Below are 18001 nucleotides of genomic sequence, written 5' to 3'. Positions count from 1 at the left end.
TCGATATATTTTCATATTTACAGTTTAATTAAATTGGCCAACCGTTAAACACAAAATACTAGTACTTGGGAGAAGGATGCAGTATGATACAGTAACAGAAGTTTACAGTTGTCTGAATTTGGTATAATCACCAGTGTTGCATGAATAGTTGCTTCCTGACATTCTTTGTGCTCATCTCCATATCACACAGGACAATTACCTAGAGGAAAGTCATATATATATATTACATCCCAAATGGCACCCTATGTAGTACACTCCTTTTGACCTGGACCCATAGGACTCTAGTTAAAAGTAGTGCACTATATAGGTAATAGGGTGCCATTTGGGACTCAATCTTAGTATATCTTCTTCTGTAGTGTTTTGGCACAATGCTGTGTGTTGATATGAGGGTCGTTCCACAAAATACATTTTATTTTGCATCCCTTTGATATTTTAAGTAGAAATTGTGCACCAATGTTGAATTTAAAAAGCCTGCTATATTAAATGAAGTGCCCTTTAATATAGACCACATGGAAAAATAAATCAAATCAGATTTTTAATACGAATAAAGACTTGCTAAAGTGCCAAAATTCTGCATTTTGGACATGTCCCTTCATGCTCCCTCTGTGACTTGTGGGAAGATTTTAACCCACTTAACCCCAAAATGTCTCCAAGTTTTCACCATCATTGTAAAGCCCCAGTTAAGTCATTTCATGTGATTTAGTGATTGAATTACGTCTGTCCCTCATTTTAAAGTCAACCCTGTTACGTAAACTGAACTCTCATTTTAATATGGTAAATTAATTCATTAAAACAAAACACACACACACAAAAAAAACATTGAACATCTAATAGTCAAATCATAGTGTAAAAGCAGCTGAGCTGGTTCTACTCTTTCTGGCCATTTCTTGGTGTTTTTGTGGTGGAAAACTGAGCATGTCGAACACAACACATCAACCCTGTTACACATAGACAGGCTAGAAATGTTTTAACAATAAAAATTTTTTGGGTGAAGCTTGCATTTAATTGCCACTCCCTGTTGCACACAAGCTTTCATTCCCCATCACAATGGGATTTATGGCAGATTTACGATGAAATCGTCAAACCTGTTACGGTCAACCCTGTTACTTTATCTGCCACTAAATAGGGACGTACTACAGTAATTGTTTTGAGATGGGGAAAACGTGTTATGGAGTTGAATATGTGCTCTTTATGACGGAATGTTAAAATGAGGTGAAATCAAAACGTTTCATTTGAACAAGTTACACTTCTCAAAAAGGCACTGAATTTGTGGAACGACCCATGACATGTACACATACAGTTAGTTGGCGGTTGGTTCATCTATCATTCATTTCCTTGATTACTTTGGCAATAAAAAAAATAAAGACAACGTCAGTTGGTTGAACTCATTAATTAGCACAAGTTATTTCAACTGTCTGGCATCGGTTGTTTGTCCCAAGAAAGCAAGCGCTGGCACATGCACGTACGAGAATCAACACATTTGTATTTTCCAATGGTATTCAATACCGGTTTGGCTGTAAAGTCCTTTTTTTTTTTAGTACAGTCCAATTTGATCCCACATGGAGGTCACACACATCCCAGTGACCTCTGAACTATGTCCATAACGAAAGTGTAGACTAGGCCAGAGCCTGTAGCATTGTATCCAGGACAGGAGCTGGAAATGGTCATCACGGTTTCTTGAGTTTCCTCATCTCCTGTTTACAATCCCAGATCTTTTCCTGAGTGATGATGTTCCCTTCTCAAAACGTCAGCGTCAAGCGAGGAGAGGACACGAGGAAAGGAAACAAGGAGAGGAAACGCTTTACGCTTTTTAAAAGGAAGCTGGAGAAAGGATACAAGGGATAGATGAAAGACAGGTGAAATGCAACCCAGCCAAAGATCTTCTGGGACACAAGGAATCGGGGAAAGACTATTGAGAAGACAGACCAGCTCTACGTCTCCCAGTGGATCATTGGTTACAGGACACAAGGAATTGAGGAGAGTAGATCCTTCAGAAAGACTTGAAACTACTTATGAGATGTAGCCCGGCCCCTTAGATCTTCCCCCAAATCTTTAGAGGACTTGAGGAAAGACTATCGAAATGTGTCCTGGCCCTCTAGATCTTCCAGAAGATCTTCTTCCTGTACAGCAGGAAGGAGATGAGAACCCAGCAGGAAGTGGCCAACAGGTTCTGGGTCAGGTGCTCTGCGTGGGATTGGCTGTTGGCCATGCGCCAACGGAACGGGAAGTACTCCTCCAGGACCTCGTGGCCCACGTACACCAGGATGGAGTTCATACCTTGGAAGGGTCAAAGGTCAGGTTAGAGCACAGGGGTCCAGAGGGCTTGTTCAGGAGTTGCATAACATTTAAGCTAGACAAGTATAGCGTAGAACATACGTGATTCTTCTGTCATGCAGAATAGGGATTGTGGCAGATCGATGCATTGCAGATTGAAATATAAAAATGTACACAGCAGAGCTGCTGACACAAAGTAGTTCTCACCAGGGTAATAGAAAGGGGCTCCAGACCACCACCTCTTCACATCTACTGTGTAGTAGACCATCACCAGAACCACGAAGGCAAAACACGCCAGGGTGGTCACGTAGGATAGAGACCTGACAGACAGACAGACAGACAGACAACTCAGGAGGTTGATTATTCTACAATACACTATAAACTAGGGCAGTGATGATACCAGTATCGCCAGATTTATTCCTCCGCTAAAAAATAAAACACGAAGTAAATCAAACTGTTTGGTGCTTTAATAACCTGCTGGATGTAAAATATTGTGCTATAGCTTAGAAAATAAATAAATGTGACTCTGGATGACAACATAATGATGTTTGTTTTCAACATCAGGGCTGTTTTCCTAAAGAAGTTAAATCTGCTTTGTGTTCTGTTTCCTTGCCACGATACTAACGAGTATCGTGATACCTGTATCGTCCCGGCCCTACTATGAAATATCAAGGGCCAGTTTCCCGCACACAGATTAGCTTAAAACTAGTCCTGGACTAAGAAACATGCTCAATGAAAAGTCTCCATTCAAAGTGCTCTTTAGTCCAGGACTAGGCTCAATCTGTGTCCAGGAAACTGGCCCTGAGAGTGTTAAACTGCATTATAAGTGGTCTGGTCTCCTCACCATAGATTCTTGTTGATGGGGATGAAGCCTTCATTCAGTGAACATTTGGTCAGAATGGCTGATACGATTCCCTGGGAAGATACAGACATTTAGATACATCAAGCTGACAAAGAAAAGACATGCATGGTGAACACAGAAATACTATGCTACTACAGTGCATTCGCAAAGTACTCAGACCCCTTGACTTTTTCCACATTTTGTTACGTTACAGCCTTATTCTAAAATTGATGAAGTCGTTTTTTTCCCTCATCAATCTACACACAATACCCCAGAATGACAAAGTGAAAACAGGTATTTAGAATTTTTGCAAGTTTATAAAAAATAATATAAAATATCACATTTACATAAGTATTCAGACCCTTCTCAGTCCTTTATTTAAGCACCTTTGGCAGCAATTACAGCCTCGAGTCTTCTTGGGTATGACACTACAAGCTTGGCACACCTGTATTTGGGGAGTTTCTCCCATTCTTCTCTGCAGATCCTCTCAAGCTCTGTCAGGTTGGATGAGGAGCGTCGCTGCACAGTTATTTTCAGGTCTCTCCAGAGATGTTCGATCGGGTTCAAGTCCGGGCTCTGGCTGGGCCACTAAAGGACATTCAGACACTTGTCCCAAAGCCACTCCTGTGTTGTCTTGGCTGTGTGCTTAGGTTCGTTGTCCTGTTGCAAGGTGAACCTTCGCCCCAGTCTGAGGTCCTGAGCGCTCTGGAGCAGGTTTTCATCAAGGATATCTCTGTACTTTGCTCCGTTCATCTTTGCCTCGATCCTGACTGGTCTCCCAGTCCATGCCGCTGAAAAACATCCCCACAGCATGATGCTGCCACCACCATGCTTCACCGTAGGGATGGTGCCAGGTTTCCTCCAGATGTGATGCTTGGCATTCAGGCAAACGAGTTCAATCTTGGTTTCATCAGACCAGGGAATCTTGTTTCTCATGGTCTGAGAGTCTTTAGGGGCCTTTTGGCAAACTCCAAGCGGGCTGTCATGTGCCTTTTACTGAGGAGTGGCTGCCGTCTGGCCACTCTACCATAAAGGCCTGATTGGTGGAGTGCTGCAGAGATGGTTGTCCTTCTAGAAGGTTCTCCCATCTCCACAGAGTAACTCTAGAGCTCTGTCAGAGTGACCATCGGGTTCTTGGTCACCTCCCTGACCAAGGCCCTTCTCCCCCGATTGCTCAGGAAGAGTCTTGGTGGTTCCAAGCTTCTTCCATTTAAGAATGATGGAGGCCACTGTGTCCTTGGGGACCTTCAATGCTGCAGAAATGTTTTGCTACCCTTCCCCAGATCTGTGCCTCGACACAATCCTGTCTCGGGGCTCTACCGACAATTCCTTCGACCTCATGGCTTGGTTTTGCTCTGACATGCACTGTCAACTGTGGGACCTTATATAGACAGGTGTGTGACTTTCCAAATCATGTCCAATCAATTGAATTTATGTCACGCCCTGGCTCTGGGGACTCTTGTATGTTGAGCCAGGTTAATTTTTTTTTCTATCTAGGTATTTTTCTATGTTGCTTTTCAATCAGAGGCAACAATCAGCTGTTGCTTGTTGTCTCTGATTGGGAACCATACTTAGGCACTTTTTCACTTTATCTCTTTTCGTGTTTTTTTCCAGGACTTCACGTTCTGAATCCTCTATTATCGTAATTTACCACAGGTGGACTCCAATCAAGTTGTAGAAAGACCTCAAGGATGATCAATGGAAACAGGATGCACCTGAGCTCAATTTCTCATAGCAAAGGGTCTGAATACTTATGTAAATAAGGTATTTCTGTTTTTTTATTGTTTATAAATATGCAAACATTTCTAAAAAACCTGTTTTCGCTTCCTCATTATGGGGTATTGTGTGTAGATCGATGAGGATTTTAGAATAAGGCTGTAACGTAACAAAATGTGGAAAAAGTCAAAGGGTCTGAATACTTTCTGAAGGCACTGTATGTCTCAGTGTTGTCATATGAAGACATATGGAGAGGTTTAGTCTGATAAAATATGCAATATACCAAGGCTATATGATATACCAAGGCTAAATACCAAGGCTATATGATATACCAAGGCTATATGATATACCAAGGCTATATACCAAGGCTATATGATATACCAAGGCTATGTGATATACCAAGGCTATGTGATATACCAAGGCTATATGATATACCAAGGCTATATGATATACCAAGGCTATATACCAAGGCTATATGATATACCAAGGCTATATGATATACCAAGGCTATATGCCAAGGCTATATGATATACCAAGGCTATATACCAAGGCTATATGATATACCAAGGCTATATGCCAAGGCTATATGATATACCAAGGCTATATGATATACCAAGGCTATATGATATACCAAGGCTATATGATATACCAAGGCTAAATACCAAGGCTATCTGATATACCAAGGCTATATGATATACCAAGGCTATATGATATACCAAGGCTAATGATATACCAAGGCTATATGATATACCAAGGCTAAATACCAAGGCTATATGATATACCAAGGCTAAATACCAAGGCTATATGAAATACCAAGGCTATATACCAAGGCTATATGATATACCAAGGCTATATACCAAGGCTAACACAGTAATGACAAACAGCAGTATGATGATCTTACCAGTACGAGGCTCCAAATGAGGAACCGGGCCATTATACTGGAATGCTGTTCCTTGTAGTGGAGGAGAATCTTCCCTGCCTGGATACAGATGTAGGAGACAAAATGGACCCTCAAAGGGAATCACATTTATTACATTATACTGATCCATTAAGTTAGGCTGAGCAGAAACATGCAACCCCATGTCTGCAATTACACTCATGGTCCTGGTGGTGTAGAAAGAAACAGAACAACTGGAAAGATAAGGACAACGGAAGGAAACAGATTTGTTTGGATGAGAGAGAGAGAGAGAGAGAGAGAGAGAGAGAGAGAGAGAGAGAGAGAGAGAGACAGAGAGAGAGAGACAGAGAGAGAGAGACAGAGAGAGAGAGAGACAGAGAGAGAGACAGAGAGAGAGAGAGAGAGAGAGAGAGAGAGAGAGAGAGAGAGAGAGAGAGAGAGAGAGAGAGAGAGAGAGACAGAGAGAGAGAGACAGACAGAGAGAGAGAGAGAGACAGAGAGAGACAGACAGAGAGAGAGAGAGAATTCCACTGACCTGTAGTCCCAGGAAAGCAATGAGGACAGAGTTGATGCTGCCTAGAACTCCCTCTGGGTCAAAGGGCATGTGAGACTTGTAGATCACCTGAAAAATGAACACACCCAGTTACGTTAAAAAAAATGCCTGCAGAAAGTCTTCTGCTCTTTGTTGCCTGAAACAAGTCAGCGTTAACTCACCCGTGAGGAGGGTGTTTGGTAGATGTGGTTCTCTCCCAGTAGCCACCTGTCTACATATCCTGCTGCTCCCCCGGTGCAGTTAGGGTACTGGCCCATGTCCCCAACACCACCCGGGCCCAAATAACCCCTAAGTAGAGAGAGACGATGATTAGTAGATGATTTGAGTCAGGTCAGGGGTTCGCCATCTCTCATCACCTACAGCCACACTCAGAATCATGGACATGGATTAAATCATATATGAACTACATCATTGTCCCGTTTCTGTCCGTCAAAAGTACAACTGAAGTCAACTATTGGTCGGACCAGTTGCATACGTCGGAAAATCCATCTCGGTTGTCATTCACCCTGCAACAGATGACTCCCATGGAAACAGTATTGTCTCAATGTGTTCACGGCCACAGTCTTCTCTCTTAACTCACCTTGGGCAGTCAGGCACAGGGAGCAGGAAGGTGAGACAGAGCCACACGGTTTCCAAGACGACCACACACAGCCAGGCTGGCCAGTAGAGCAGGAACTCACGAGCAGAGTACCACCAAGCATCCTTGAAGAAGACCAAAACAAAAACAAAAGGTTTTCATCACTATGGAAACAATAGTGACCAGCAGACAATGAGTCCGGATCAACATGAACACCAAGTGAAATAGAATGCAGTGATTCAACGGAATTGGAATAGGGTAAATTCTGTCTGGAAACAATCTCTCCCATACATCTAGAACAGTCAATGTCACAGTTAGCTAATGTTGAGTGTCAGAAGATGGTTATGTGACAATGAGTATGCACACCAATAATTAGATATTAAGCTGATTATGGCAGTAGGCCGATTATACAATAGTCATGTAAACACCTTACTCAGCGTAAAAAAGGTCAGAATCGAAGTAAGCACACGCCTGCTTTTCTGAGCGATCTTTAAAATGATTAGGAGGTGTAAACAGCCTAAACCGGCGTTCCAGCGGTGTATTTGATCTGCGCATGTGGCAGCACCAGCCGAGAGCCTCCCTGTTATGCGCGAGTGAAGTGAGTTCAGAAAAACTTTAAATATGCATTTTAGAAATAGTTTTCACATACAAACTTTATATGTACAAACTCAGAATCAAATGGGCTTCCCAAAAATAACATGGTCACTGTGGTAGAACGTTTATTTTCTATTGGCGATTTTTTCTGCGTTTATCATAGTCCCATCAGGTAGCCTGATTTCAGATGAGTCCATGTAAACAGGATTATTAGGGAAATCTCCTTGCAAAGCACGCTTCAATCAAACTATTATACGAATCTGACTGTAACCGTACTCAATGCGAGCGTTATGGCAGATATTTGGAGATCCATTTTTATATGACATTATTGTGACATATATTACATTATGAGTGTAATAACATGGTCATAAGGCTGTTCTGACCATGGGGCGTGGTCATAAGGCTGTTCTGACCATGGGGCGTGGTCATAAGGATGTTCTGACCATGGGGCGTGGTCATAAGGCTGTTCTGACCATGGGGCGTGGTCATAAGGCTGTTCTGACCATGGGGCGTGGTCATAAGGCTGTTCTGACCATGGGGCGTGGTCATAAGGCTGTTCTGACCATGGGGCGTGGTCATAAGGCTGTTCTGACCATGGGGCGTGGTCATAAGGCTGTTCTGACCATGGGGCGTGGTCATAAGGATGTTCTGACCATGGGGCGTGGTCATAAGGCTGTTCTGACCATGGGGCGTGGTCATAAGGCTGTTCTGACCATGGGGCGTGGTCATAAGGCTGTTCTGACCATGGGGCGTGGTCATAAGGCTGTTCTGACCATGGGGCGTGGTCATAAGGCTGTTCTGACCATGGGGCGTGGTCATAAGGCTGTTCTGACCATGGGGGCGTGGTCATAAGGCTGTTCTGACCATGGGGCGTGGTCATAAGGCTGTTCTGACCATGGGGCGTGGTCATAAGGCTGTTCTGACCATGGGGCGTGGTCATAAGGCTGTTCTGACCATGGGGCGTGGTCATAAGGATGTTCTGACCATGGGGCGTGGTCATAAGGCTGTTCTGACCATGGGGCGTGGTCATAAGGCTGTTCTGACTATGGGGCGTGGTCATAAGGATGTTCTGACCATGGGGCGTGGTCATAAGGATGTTCTGACCATGGGGCGTGGTCATAAGGATGTTCTGACCATGGGGCGTGGTCATAAGGCTGTTCTGACCATGGGGCGTGGTCATAAGGCTGTTCTGACCATGGGGCGTGGTCATAAGGCTGTTCTGACCATGGGGCGTGGTCATAAGGATGTTCTGACCATGGGGCGTGGTCATAAGGCTGTTCTGACTATGGGGCGTGGTCATAAGGATGTTCTGACCAGAACAGCCTTATGACCACGCCACATGGTCAGAACAGCCTTATGACCACGCCCCATGGTCAGAACATCCTTATGACCACGCCCCATGGTCAGAACATCCTGTGGCGTACAGCATTAGCATCAAATAGCCCCCGCGATATGCAACTTTTCAGGGAAGTTAGGAACCAATACACACAAGCAGTCAGGAAAGCAAAGGCTAACTTTTTCAAACAGAAATTTGCATCCTGTAGCACAAACTCCAAAAAGTTTTGGGACACTGTAAAGTCCATGGAGAATAAGAGCACTTCCTCCCAGCTGCCCACTGCACTGAGGCTAGGAAACACTATCACCACCGATAAATCTACAATAATCGAGAATTTCAACAAGCATTTTGCTACAGCTGGCCATGCTTTCCATCTGGCTACCACTAACCCGGCCACCAACTCTGCACCCTCTGCTGCAACTTGCCCATGCCCCCCGCTTCTCCTTCACACAAATTCAGACAGCTGATGTTTTGAAAGCGCTGCAAAATCTGGACCCCTACAAATCAGCTGGGCTAGACAATCTGGACCCTTTCTTTCTAAAACTAGCCGCTGAAATTGTCGCTAACCCTATTACTAGTCTGTTCAACCTCTCTTTCATAACGTCTGAGATCCCCAGAGATTGGAAAGCTGCCGCGGTCATCCCCCTCTTCAAAGGGGGTGACACTCTAGATCCAAACTGCTACAGACCTATATCCATCCTGCCCTGCCTTTCGAAAGTATTCGAAAGCCAAGTTAACAAACAGATCATCGACCATTTCGAATACCACCGTACCTTCTCCGCTATGCAATCCGGTTTCCGAGCTGGTCACGGGTGCACTTCAGCCACGCTCAAGGTCCTAAACGATATTATAACCGCGATTGATAATAGACAGTACTGTGCAGCCGTCTTCATCGACCTGGCCAAGGCTTTCGACTCTGTCAACCACCACATTCTTATTGGCAGACTAAATAGCCTTGGTTTCTCAAATGACTGCCTCGCCTGGTTCACCAACTACTTCTCAGATAGAGTTCAGTGTGTCAAATCGGAGGGCCTGTTGTCTGGACCTATGGCAGTCTCTATGGGGTGCCACAGGGGTTCAATTCTTGGGCCGACACTTTTCTCCGTGTATATCAATGATGTCGCTCTTGCTGCTGGTGACTCTCTGATCCACCTCTACGCAGACGACACCATTTTGTATACATCTGGCCCTTCATTGGACACTGTGTTAACAAACCTCCAAACGAGCTTCAATGCCATACAACAATCCTTCAGTAGCCTCCAACTGCTCTTAAACACTAGTAAAACTAAATGCATGCTTTTCAATCGAACGCTGCTGGCACCCGCCCACCCGACTAGAATCACCACTCTCGGCGGGTCTGACCTAGAGTATGTGGACAACTACAAATACCTAGGTGTCTGGTTAGACTGTAAACTCAACTTCCAGACTCACATAAAGAATCTCCAATCCAAAGTTAAATCTAGAATCGGCTTCCCTATTTCGCAATAAAGCCTCCTTCACTCATGCTGCCAAACATGCCCTCGTAAAACTGACTATCCTACCGATCCTTGACTTCGGCGATGTAATTTACAAAATAGCCTCCAACACTCTACTCAGCAAATTGGATGTAGTCTATCACAGTGCCATCCGTTTTGTCTCCAAAGCCCCATACACTACCCACCACTGTGACCTGTACGCTCTTGTTGGCTGGTCCTCACTACATGTTCGTCGTCAAACCCACTGGCTCCAGGCCATCTATAAATCACTGCTAGGCAAATCCCCGCCTTATCTTAGCTCATTGGTCACCATAGCAGCACCCACCCGTAGTCTACGCTCCAGCAGGTATATCTCACTGGTCATTCCCAAAGCCAACACCTCCTTTGGCCGCCATTCCCTTCCAGTTCTCTGCCGCCAATGACTGGAACGAATTGCAAAAATCTCTGAAGCTGGAGACTCTTATCTCCCCTTAATAACTTTAAGCATCAGTTGTCAGAGCACCTTACCGATCACTGCACCTGTACACAGCCCATCCGAAATTAGCCCACCCAACTACCTCATCCCTATATTGTTATTTATTTTGCTCTTTTGCACCCCAGTATCTCAATTTGCACATAATCTCTTGCACATCTAGCATTCCAGTGTTAATACTATTGTAATTATTCTGCACTATAGCCTATTTATTGCCTTACCTCCATAACTTGCTACATTTGCACACACTGTATATATATTTTCTGTTGTATTTTCTGACTTTATGTTTTTTTGTTTTTGTTTTTTTTACCCCATATGTAACTCTGTTGTTTTTATTGCACTACTTTGCTTTATCTTGGCCAGGTCGCAGTTGTAAATGAGAACCTGTTCTCAACTGGCTTACCTGGTTAAATAAAGGTGAAATAAAAAAAATAAAAAAAAATAAGGATGTTCTGACCATGGGGCGTGGTCATAATGCAGTATGACAAAAAATGTATGCACTCACTAAATGTAAGTCGCTCTGGATAAGAGCGTCTGCTAAATGACTAAAATGTAAATTCTGACCATGGGGCGTGGTCATAAGGCTGTTCTGACCATGGGGCGTGGTCATAAGGCTGTTCTGACTATGGGGCGTGGTCATAAGGCTGTTCTGACCATGGGGCGTGGTCATAAGGCTGTTCTGACCATGGGGGCGTGGTCATAAGGATGTTCTGACCATGGGGCGTGGTCATAAGGCTGTTCTGACCATGGGGCGTGGTCATAAGGATGTTCTGACCATGGGGCGTGGTCATAAGGATGTTCTGACCATGGGGCGTGGTCATAAGGATGTTCTGACCATGGGGCGTGGTCATAAGGATGTTCTGACCATGGGGCGTGGTCATAAGGATGTTCTGACCATGGGGCGTGGTCATAAGGATGTTCTGACCATGGGGCGTGGTCATAAGGATGTTCTGACCATGGGGCGTGGTCATAAGGATGTTCTGACCATGGGGCGTGGTCATGAGGATGTTCTGACCATGGGCGTGGTCATGAGGATGTTCTGACCATGGGGCGTGGTCATAAGGATGTTCTGACCATGGGGTGTGGTCATAAGGCTGTTCTGACTATGGGGCGTGGTCATAAGGATGTTCTGACCATGGGGCGTGGTCATAAGGATGTTCTGACCATGGGGCGTGGTCATAAGGATGTTCTGACCATGGGGCGTGGTCATGAGGATGTTCTGACCATGGGGCATGGTCATAAGGATGTTCTGACCATGGGGCGTGGTCATGAGGATGTTCTGACCATGGGGCGTGGTCATGAGGATGTTCTGACCATGGGGCGTGGTCATGAGGATGTTCTGACCATGGGGCGTGGTCATAAGGATGTTCTGACCATGGGGTGTGGTCATAAGGATGTTCTGACCATGGGGCGTGGTCATAAGGATGTTCTGACCATGGGGCATGGTTATAAGGATGTTCTGACCATGGGGCGTGGTCATAAGGATGTTCTGACCATGGGGCGTGGTCATAAGGATGTTCTGACCATGGGGCGTGGTCATGAGGATGTTCTGACCATGGGGCGTGGTCATAAGGATGTTCTGACCATGGTTAGGTTGTCCAGGCGGTGTCTGACCACACACACAGATCCAGACATGGTTATAACATGGTTATTTGTGTTATAACAGTTTATTCACAGAGATCCTATTCATTGTATATGTAGTTGTGTGAGTGTAATAAGATGCATTGTGAGGCTGACCACGGGTAGGTTGTCCAGGCTGTTCCTGGCCACACAGAGGTCCAGAGAGGCCACCACCAGGTAGGAGAAGGCCAGACGCTGGAGCACACCAGGGATACGCAGGGTGTCCCATGATACTGTAGTACACACACACACACACACACACACACACACACACACACACACACACACACACACACACACACACACACACACACACACACACACACACACACAGATTAGAGTGAAACATTGTAAGGGAGTGAGCACGTGTGTGTCTGTGTGTGTCTCTCTGCGTCTCCGTGTCTGTGTGTGTCTCTCTGCGTCTCCGTGTCTGTGTGTGTCTCTCTGCGTTTCTCTGTGTCTGTGTCTCTGTGTCTCTGTCCTCACGTGGTCCCTGGCAGTAGTTTGGGTTGATGATGAGGAGTCCGATGAGGAAGAGCTGAATACTCCTCCAGACTGCCTTGGTGAAGAGAGAGAAACGTGACATTCCACACCGCAGGGCTGAGCTGACGGACAGGGTTATAGATGTACCCATGATGAACACAAACCTGGGAGAGACAGAGAGAGACTTCAATAGAGGCACACAGTTTCCTCCTATGGAGCAACGTTAGATTTCCTCAATAAAATGCCAATACATTTTGTCCTTAAATTAAAAATATAAAAACTGATATTACCAGGGAAAGACCAAATCAGCAACTGTGAGTCCTGTGAAGAGGGGGGAAATATTGTCATTTTAACAATGCAGTCTTTCATTTTTGCTAAACATATTATCTGATCTCCAGGACATGCTAAACACCACTAGAAAATGTGCATGTCATATTTTCCCATTCAGAATGGTGGACTCACCGTTCCAGCTCTCGTGTCTGAAGAACCAGTACCTCCCTCCTCCGTAGTTCACAAACACCATGATGACCAGGGACAACCCTCTGAAAGTGTCCAGGGATCGGAGCCTCCGGCTGGGGGTGGCGGGGGTGGGGAGTATGGTGTCTGTGGCTGTCTCCACCGTCCTGCCTGGAAACCCCAGCTCCTAGGAGAAGAGAGGAGAGGAAGTCAAAAAGGTGTTAGTGCTGGGCTGGAACAAAAGCTTGCACACCCTGTATAGTATTAGCTCTCCAGGACCAAGGTTAGTGAACATTTAGGCGCATAGTTCAGCCATGTTAAGAAGAAACTATAACTCTGAACCCATCAGAAGAACACTAAAACTCCCCTCAACCGTAGTGACCACTGCTCAACCGTAGTGACCACTGCTCAACCGTAGTGACCACTGCTCAACCGTAGTGACCACTGCTCAACCGTAGTGACCACTGCTCAACCGTAGTGACCACTGCTCAACCGTAGTGACCACTGCTCAACCGTAGTGACCACTGCTCAACCGTAGTGACCACTGCTCAACCGTAGTGACCACTGCTCAACCGTAGTGACCACTGATCAACCGTAGAGACCACTGTTCTAGAGCTAAGTCTGGAGAATGAACACAAAGACTCACTGAGTTGATGAGCCTCTCAGTTTCCATGGAACTGCCCAATCGGAACATCAGATTCTTCACCACGTCCAGCCTGGACCAGACAAGACATAACCAATCGATTAGGAGAAGCCTCTGATAATCTCCACAAAATGCAATGGCAGGCTCAAGACAAAGGGATGACTTACGGTCACATACACAGTAAATGGAAACCTGTGTTTATGTTATCCAAAATAATCAGAACCTACCCCATGATTGTGCCTCCGATAGCAGACGCTATAGCCAGTCCCGTGAACAACAGAAAGGCCACCATGATGGCTTTAAGGGCAGAAAGGCATTTCATTGTTCAAAACGATGGTTTGAGAGCACAAAACATAAAAGTGTGTGTGTGTGTGTTAGTGTGCTCACGCAGGTAGCTGTTGACCGGTTCTGTGTCAGTGATCATGGAACAGTTGACCACTGAGGAGTCGTTCAGGTTCTTGACCCACAGAGAGTAGTTACCATGCTCCCAAAAGTGGAAATGGACCCTGGGGAGGAGAGAGGAATCTCCTTACAGCGAGTGTAATGTCTGTATAAATACAATGTACAGTACTTCCTATATATTGCATTTTAATTGAATTATACACAGTCCAGAATCCAACTGTAGACACGGAGGTCCAATACTTTCAGATCGGCAATAAAGAGTGCGTCCCAAATGGAATCTTTTTCTCCTTTATAGTGCACTACTTTTTGTAGAGCCCTGGTCAAAAGTAGTGCACTATATAGGGAATAGGGTCTGGACACAGGGCCAAGGTTGGTAGTTGGTTGGGTTAATAGGTGGTTCCTTACGTGCAGAGCTCCAGGCTGATGGGGCTGCTGTTGAGCTGCAGGGTGATGCCGTGCTGTGTGCCCACGGTCAAGTCCACTGAGCTGGGCACGCCTGGTCCAGGGCCTGCTGGCACCACACCCAGGGGCTGGTACACACACTGGAGCACAGGGGAAATATGACAACAACAGTGTGTGGTGAGGTGAGGTACAGCAGTAAAGGTCAGTGTGTGGTGAGGTGAGGTACAGCAGTAAAGGTCAGTGTGTGGTGAGGTACAGCAGTAAAGGTCAGTGTGTGGTGAGGTGAGGTACAGCAGTAAAGGTCAGTGTGTGGTGAGGGTACAGCAGTAAAGGTCAGTGTGTGGTGAGGTACAGCAGTAAAGGTCAGTGTGTGGTGAGGTACAGCAGTAAAGGTCAGTGTGTGGTGAGGTGAGGTACAGCAGTGTCTGTGTGGTCAGTCTTACCTGATAGCAGTGGTCTGATAGCCAGCTCACGACCATCTCAGTGCCCAGCTCATTGTTGACAGTGAGAGAGGCTTCGTCCATCTTCAGTACTGTAGCCTTATGCCGAGTGTGGCATACTGGGGAACAGACAGACAGACAGACAGACAGACAGACAGACAGAGCGCGAGAGACACCACAGATCTGATAAGAATAGTAGCACACTGTCTGATGAGCAGTAGTGTAAATAGTCTTATATTTACGCACACACACTTAAAAAGCCAGGCCTTGTGATCATACATTCCTAGTCTAGATAGACCGTGTGCAATAGTCCAACGATGCAGCTCCATTACAGTAGCTGCTTAGCGTCTACTACTCTTCTCGTTGTTGACAACCGTTTACCTCGAATAAGAACTCCTGTTGTATTCTTCCTCTACTCTAGACTATCCTTCAAATACCATTGTCCTCATTTGGCAGGCACAGTGCTTACCACGAAGAAGACGTCGTCAGCCCCTAAACCAATATGATCTGGTGCGGTCGGTAACTAGCTAGCCAAGATTAGCCTCAAGTCAACAGCCCTAGCCTTCAGACTGCTGCTAGTTACTGAATCACAATAGCATTGTGAGGGAGGGAGGCATGTGAGCTAGGCTGGGGGCTGTGGCTGGGGCTGACATTACGGCTATCACACTCCGATGTCATGTGATGCATTAATCTGCTTCTCCAAGAACTGAAATAAAAGCCCCGAGGAGCCGGGAAGTTTAAACGTTGCTGTGATACAGGGCGGTTAGCTAAACCAGCGTGTTTTGTGGCTGACATTGGCCTAGGTAACGTTAACTACACACCATTGAAGTTGATAGCAGATTCCCAAGTTAGCATTAGCTACAGCACAACACAAATATTCATGTGGCTAGTTACCCTTGTCACTACTTACGACCAAACGAGGAAGTGAAACCACCAAATTTAGTGATTTCAATTATTTGTGGCGATGACTTGTTTCATATAAAGAGTGAGTTTTCATATTGTTTAGCTTGCTAGCGAACGTTTAACTAGCCCTGTGAGTTTTTTTTTTTTAACTAGCACGGATGGATTTAATTAGCTATTCATAATTTTACTTACAGGGGACTTCGGCCACGCAAATGGCAACCAGCAAAGCATTCACTGCTAGGAAAAACACAGCGTAATGCCTTTCTGGCTGTGACATTTTGATGTTTTTCTCCCTTGCCTCCCAGTCCCCACCGCCCGAAGATGTGCCTTTGCGTTTTTTCTTTATTTTTACTCTTTCCATAACACTTCCGATCCCTTTTTTTTTTTTGCATGCTAGTGGGAGCGAGGAGGGTCAAAGTACGATTAGATAACTGTGCTGCACATGAATCCACTCCTGATGAGTGCGAATCTGTGCGATTTCCAGTAGCGGTGGGTGTGTAAAATCACTGGGGAAGCCATGTCCATGGTTCTGATTTGTGTGTGTGTGTGTGTGTGTGGGCGTTCGTGCATGTAGAAAAACATGTTGACTCACCCTACTTGTAGAGAAACGCAATGCCATCCTCCTCTCTTTCATGTTGTTGTCCTAGGCTATCTGGCTAAAATGTTTGCTCGCTAGCCAAGCTTCCATTCATGGCAACGTTAGCTAGTTAACATTAGCCTTCTACATCTAGCTACATATTGAACTTCCATCCTCTCAGGCCAGGGGCACAACAATGTATGAATTAATGGTTGGTTCAGAATCGTTGTTTGTGTAAAAATCGATGTGGCAGTGAGAGCTTTTGGTCAGGTTGCCATGTCTAGCAAAAATTTGAAGCGAAAAGACGAATCAAAACCCACACACAAGGTCCTGAAAACTAGCCGCAAAATTTTATCAGAGCAAGAGAGGAGTTGCCATATTTATCCAATAAACCCTTTTCCCATAATGTTATCAAGCGAATTAGCTAAGGAATATCAACATAACTTGTAACGACGAAATAAGAAGCAAAATTCGTTTTTCGATCAAAATAATTATTATTGCGAGCAAATGTGACATAATAAAGGAATTTGAATATATCGCAAGATAAAATATTATTTGCCTTTATTAAACTCGCCAGATCATTTCCCATCAACGGACGTCGATTTAACTCGTTTGACTGCTATAATTGTAAATAAATCACTTTTGCGCATGTGCATAACTATAGATCAATCCGACAGGAGAGTTGACATTGAGAGTTGGACAGAGGATCTCGAAATCTCTGAGCAAGAAACATTTGGACGAACTTGAAAAAATTTTTTTGCCTATCTTCTGGAAATTGTGCGTTACTAGGCCTATGTGCCAGATGTGAAGCCTACAAACCTTTATAAATGGCATATTTGCAAAGTTGACTTGTCTTTTCAATAGGCATATGTCACTGACTAAAATCTGGGTTTAGGATTGTAGGCTAATTCAACTTTGCCATGGTTTACTGAGCTAGATGCAGGTAGCCTATAGCCCCCGACAGGCCTACATCTCATTTCAGATAGTAGCCTAGGCAAAATGTAGGCAAGATGTAAACTGAACGATTTAGCAGCTTGGTTAGTTCAAATTGACAGAGTAAACATGGCCATTAATAATCGCATAATAACACAAGGCTACAGCAACAACAAACTGTTATAGGCTATTTAGTCAATCCGATTGCCAGCTCCAGGTAGGCTACACAAGTGGCACAAATTGATTTGCAATGACTCCAGTGATATCGTCAATTCAATATATTTATTGTATCAAAAAGAAGGCTACAGTAGCCTAGAATGGCATATCAATTAATAGGCTACTTGATGACCAACAGATGCAAATGTTTCATTCTCCACATTTAATGTCAGTTTCGTTTAGGGCTTTT

The 18001-nt window shown here is 45.0% G+C and overlaps 1 protein-coding gene across 4 annotated transcripts; it reads right to left on the bottom strand.

Annotated features, from left to right (window-relative positions):
- Positions 1-1501: 1501 nt before the first annotated feature.
- On the bottom strand, positions 1502-16503 carry hgsnat (heparan-alpha-glucosaminide N-acetyltransferase). Of its 4 annotated transcripts, none has more exons than XM_045218841.1 (17): positions 16278-16500; positions 15186-15301; positions 14746-14882; positions 14326-14444; positions 14166-14235; positions 13942-14011; positions 13302-13482; positions 13130-13160; positions 12843-13003; positions 12474-12589; positions 6863-6984; positions 6444-6570; positions 6265-6351; positions 5733-5810; positions 3119-3189; positions 2482-2594; positions 1502-2277 (listed from the first exon to the last, which is right to left on the bottom strand). In XM_045218841.1, the coding sequence occupies exons 1-17, from the start codon at positions 16444-16446 to the stop codon at positions 2096-2098; spliced, it is 1950 nt and encodes a 649-aa protein (XP_045074776.1). In that variant the 5' UTR covers positions 16447-16500; the 3' UTR covers positions 1502-2095. The 4 variants fall into 4 exon arrangements, with proteins under 4 accessions (XP_045074776.1, XP_045074777.1, XP_045074778.1 ...); XM_045218842.1 differs by lacking the exon at positions 16278-16500 and adding an exon at positions 15652-16029; XM_045218843.1 differs by lacking the exon at positions 16278-16500 and adding an exon at positions 15564-15631.
- Positions 16504-18001: the final 1498 nt, after the last annotated feature.

This window comes from Coregonus clupeaformis, unplaced genomic scaffold, assembly GCF_020615455.1.
Source record: "Coregonus clupeaformis isolate EN_2021a unplaced genomic scaffold, ASM2061545v1 scaf1848, whole genome shotgun sequence".
Taxonomy (NCBI): Eukaryota; Metazoa; Chordata; class Actinopteri; order Salmoniformes; family Salmonidae; genus Coregonus; species Coregonus clupeaformis.
Note: the sequence above shows the minus strand (reverse complement) of the source record. Positions and strands in the feature narration are given on the sequence as shown.

Excerpts from the sequence above, each read along its gene's own strand:
- hgsnat (XM_045218841.1), bottom strand. The coding sequence starts at position 16,446 with ATGGAAAGAGTAAAAATAAAGAAAAAACGCAAAGGCACATCTTCGGGC. Across the intron at positions 14,012-14,165 it reads ATCGGAGGCACAATCATGGG|GCTGGACGTGGTGAAGAATC; the intron begins GTAGGTTCTGAT and ends TGTCTGGTCCAG. Across the intron at positions 13,004-13,129 it reads GCTGATTTGGTCTTTCCCTG|GTTTGTGTTCATCATGGGTA; the intron begins GTAATATCAGTT and ends TGTCTCTCCCAG.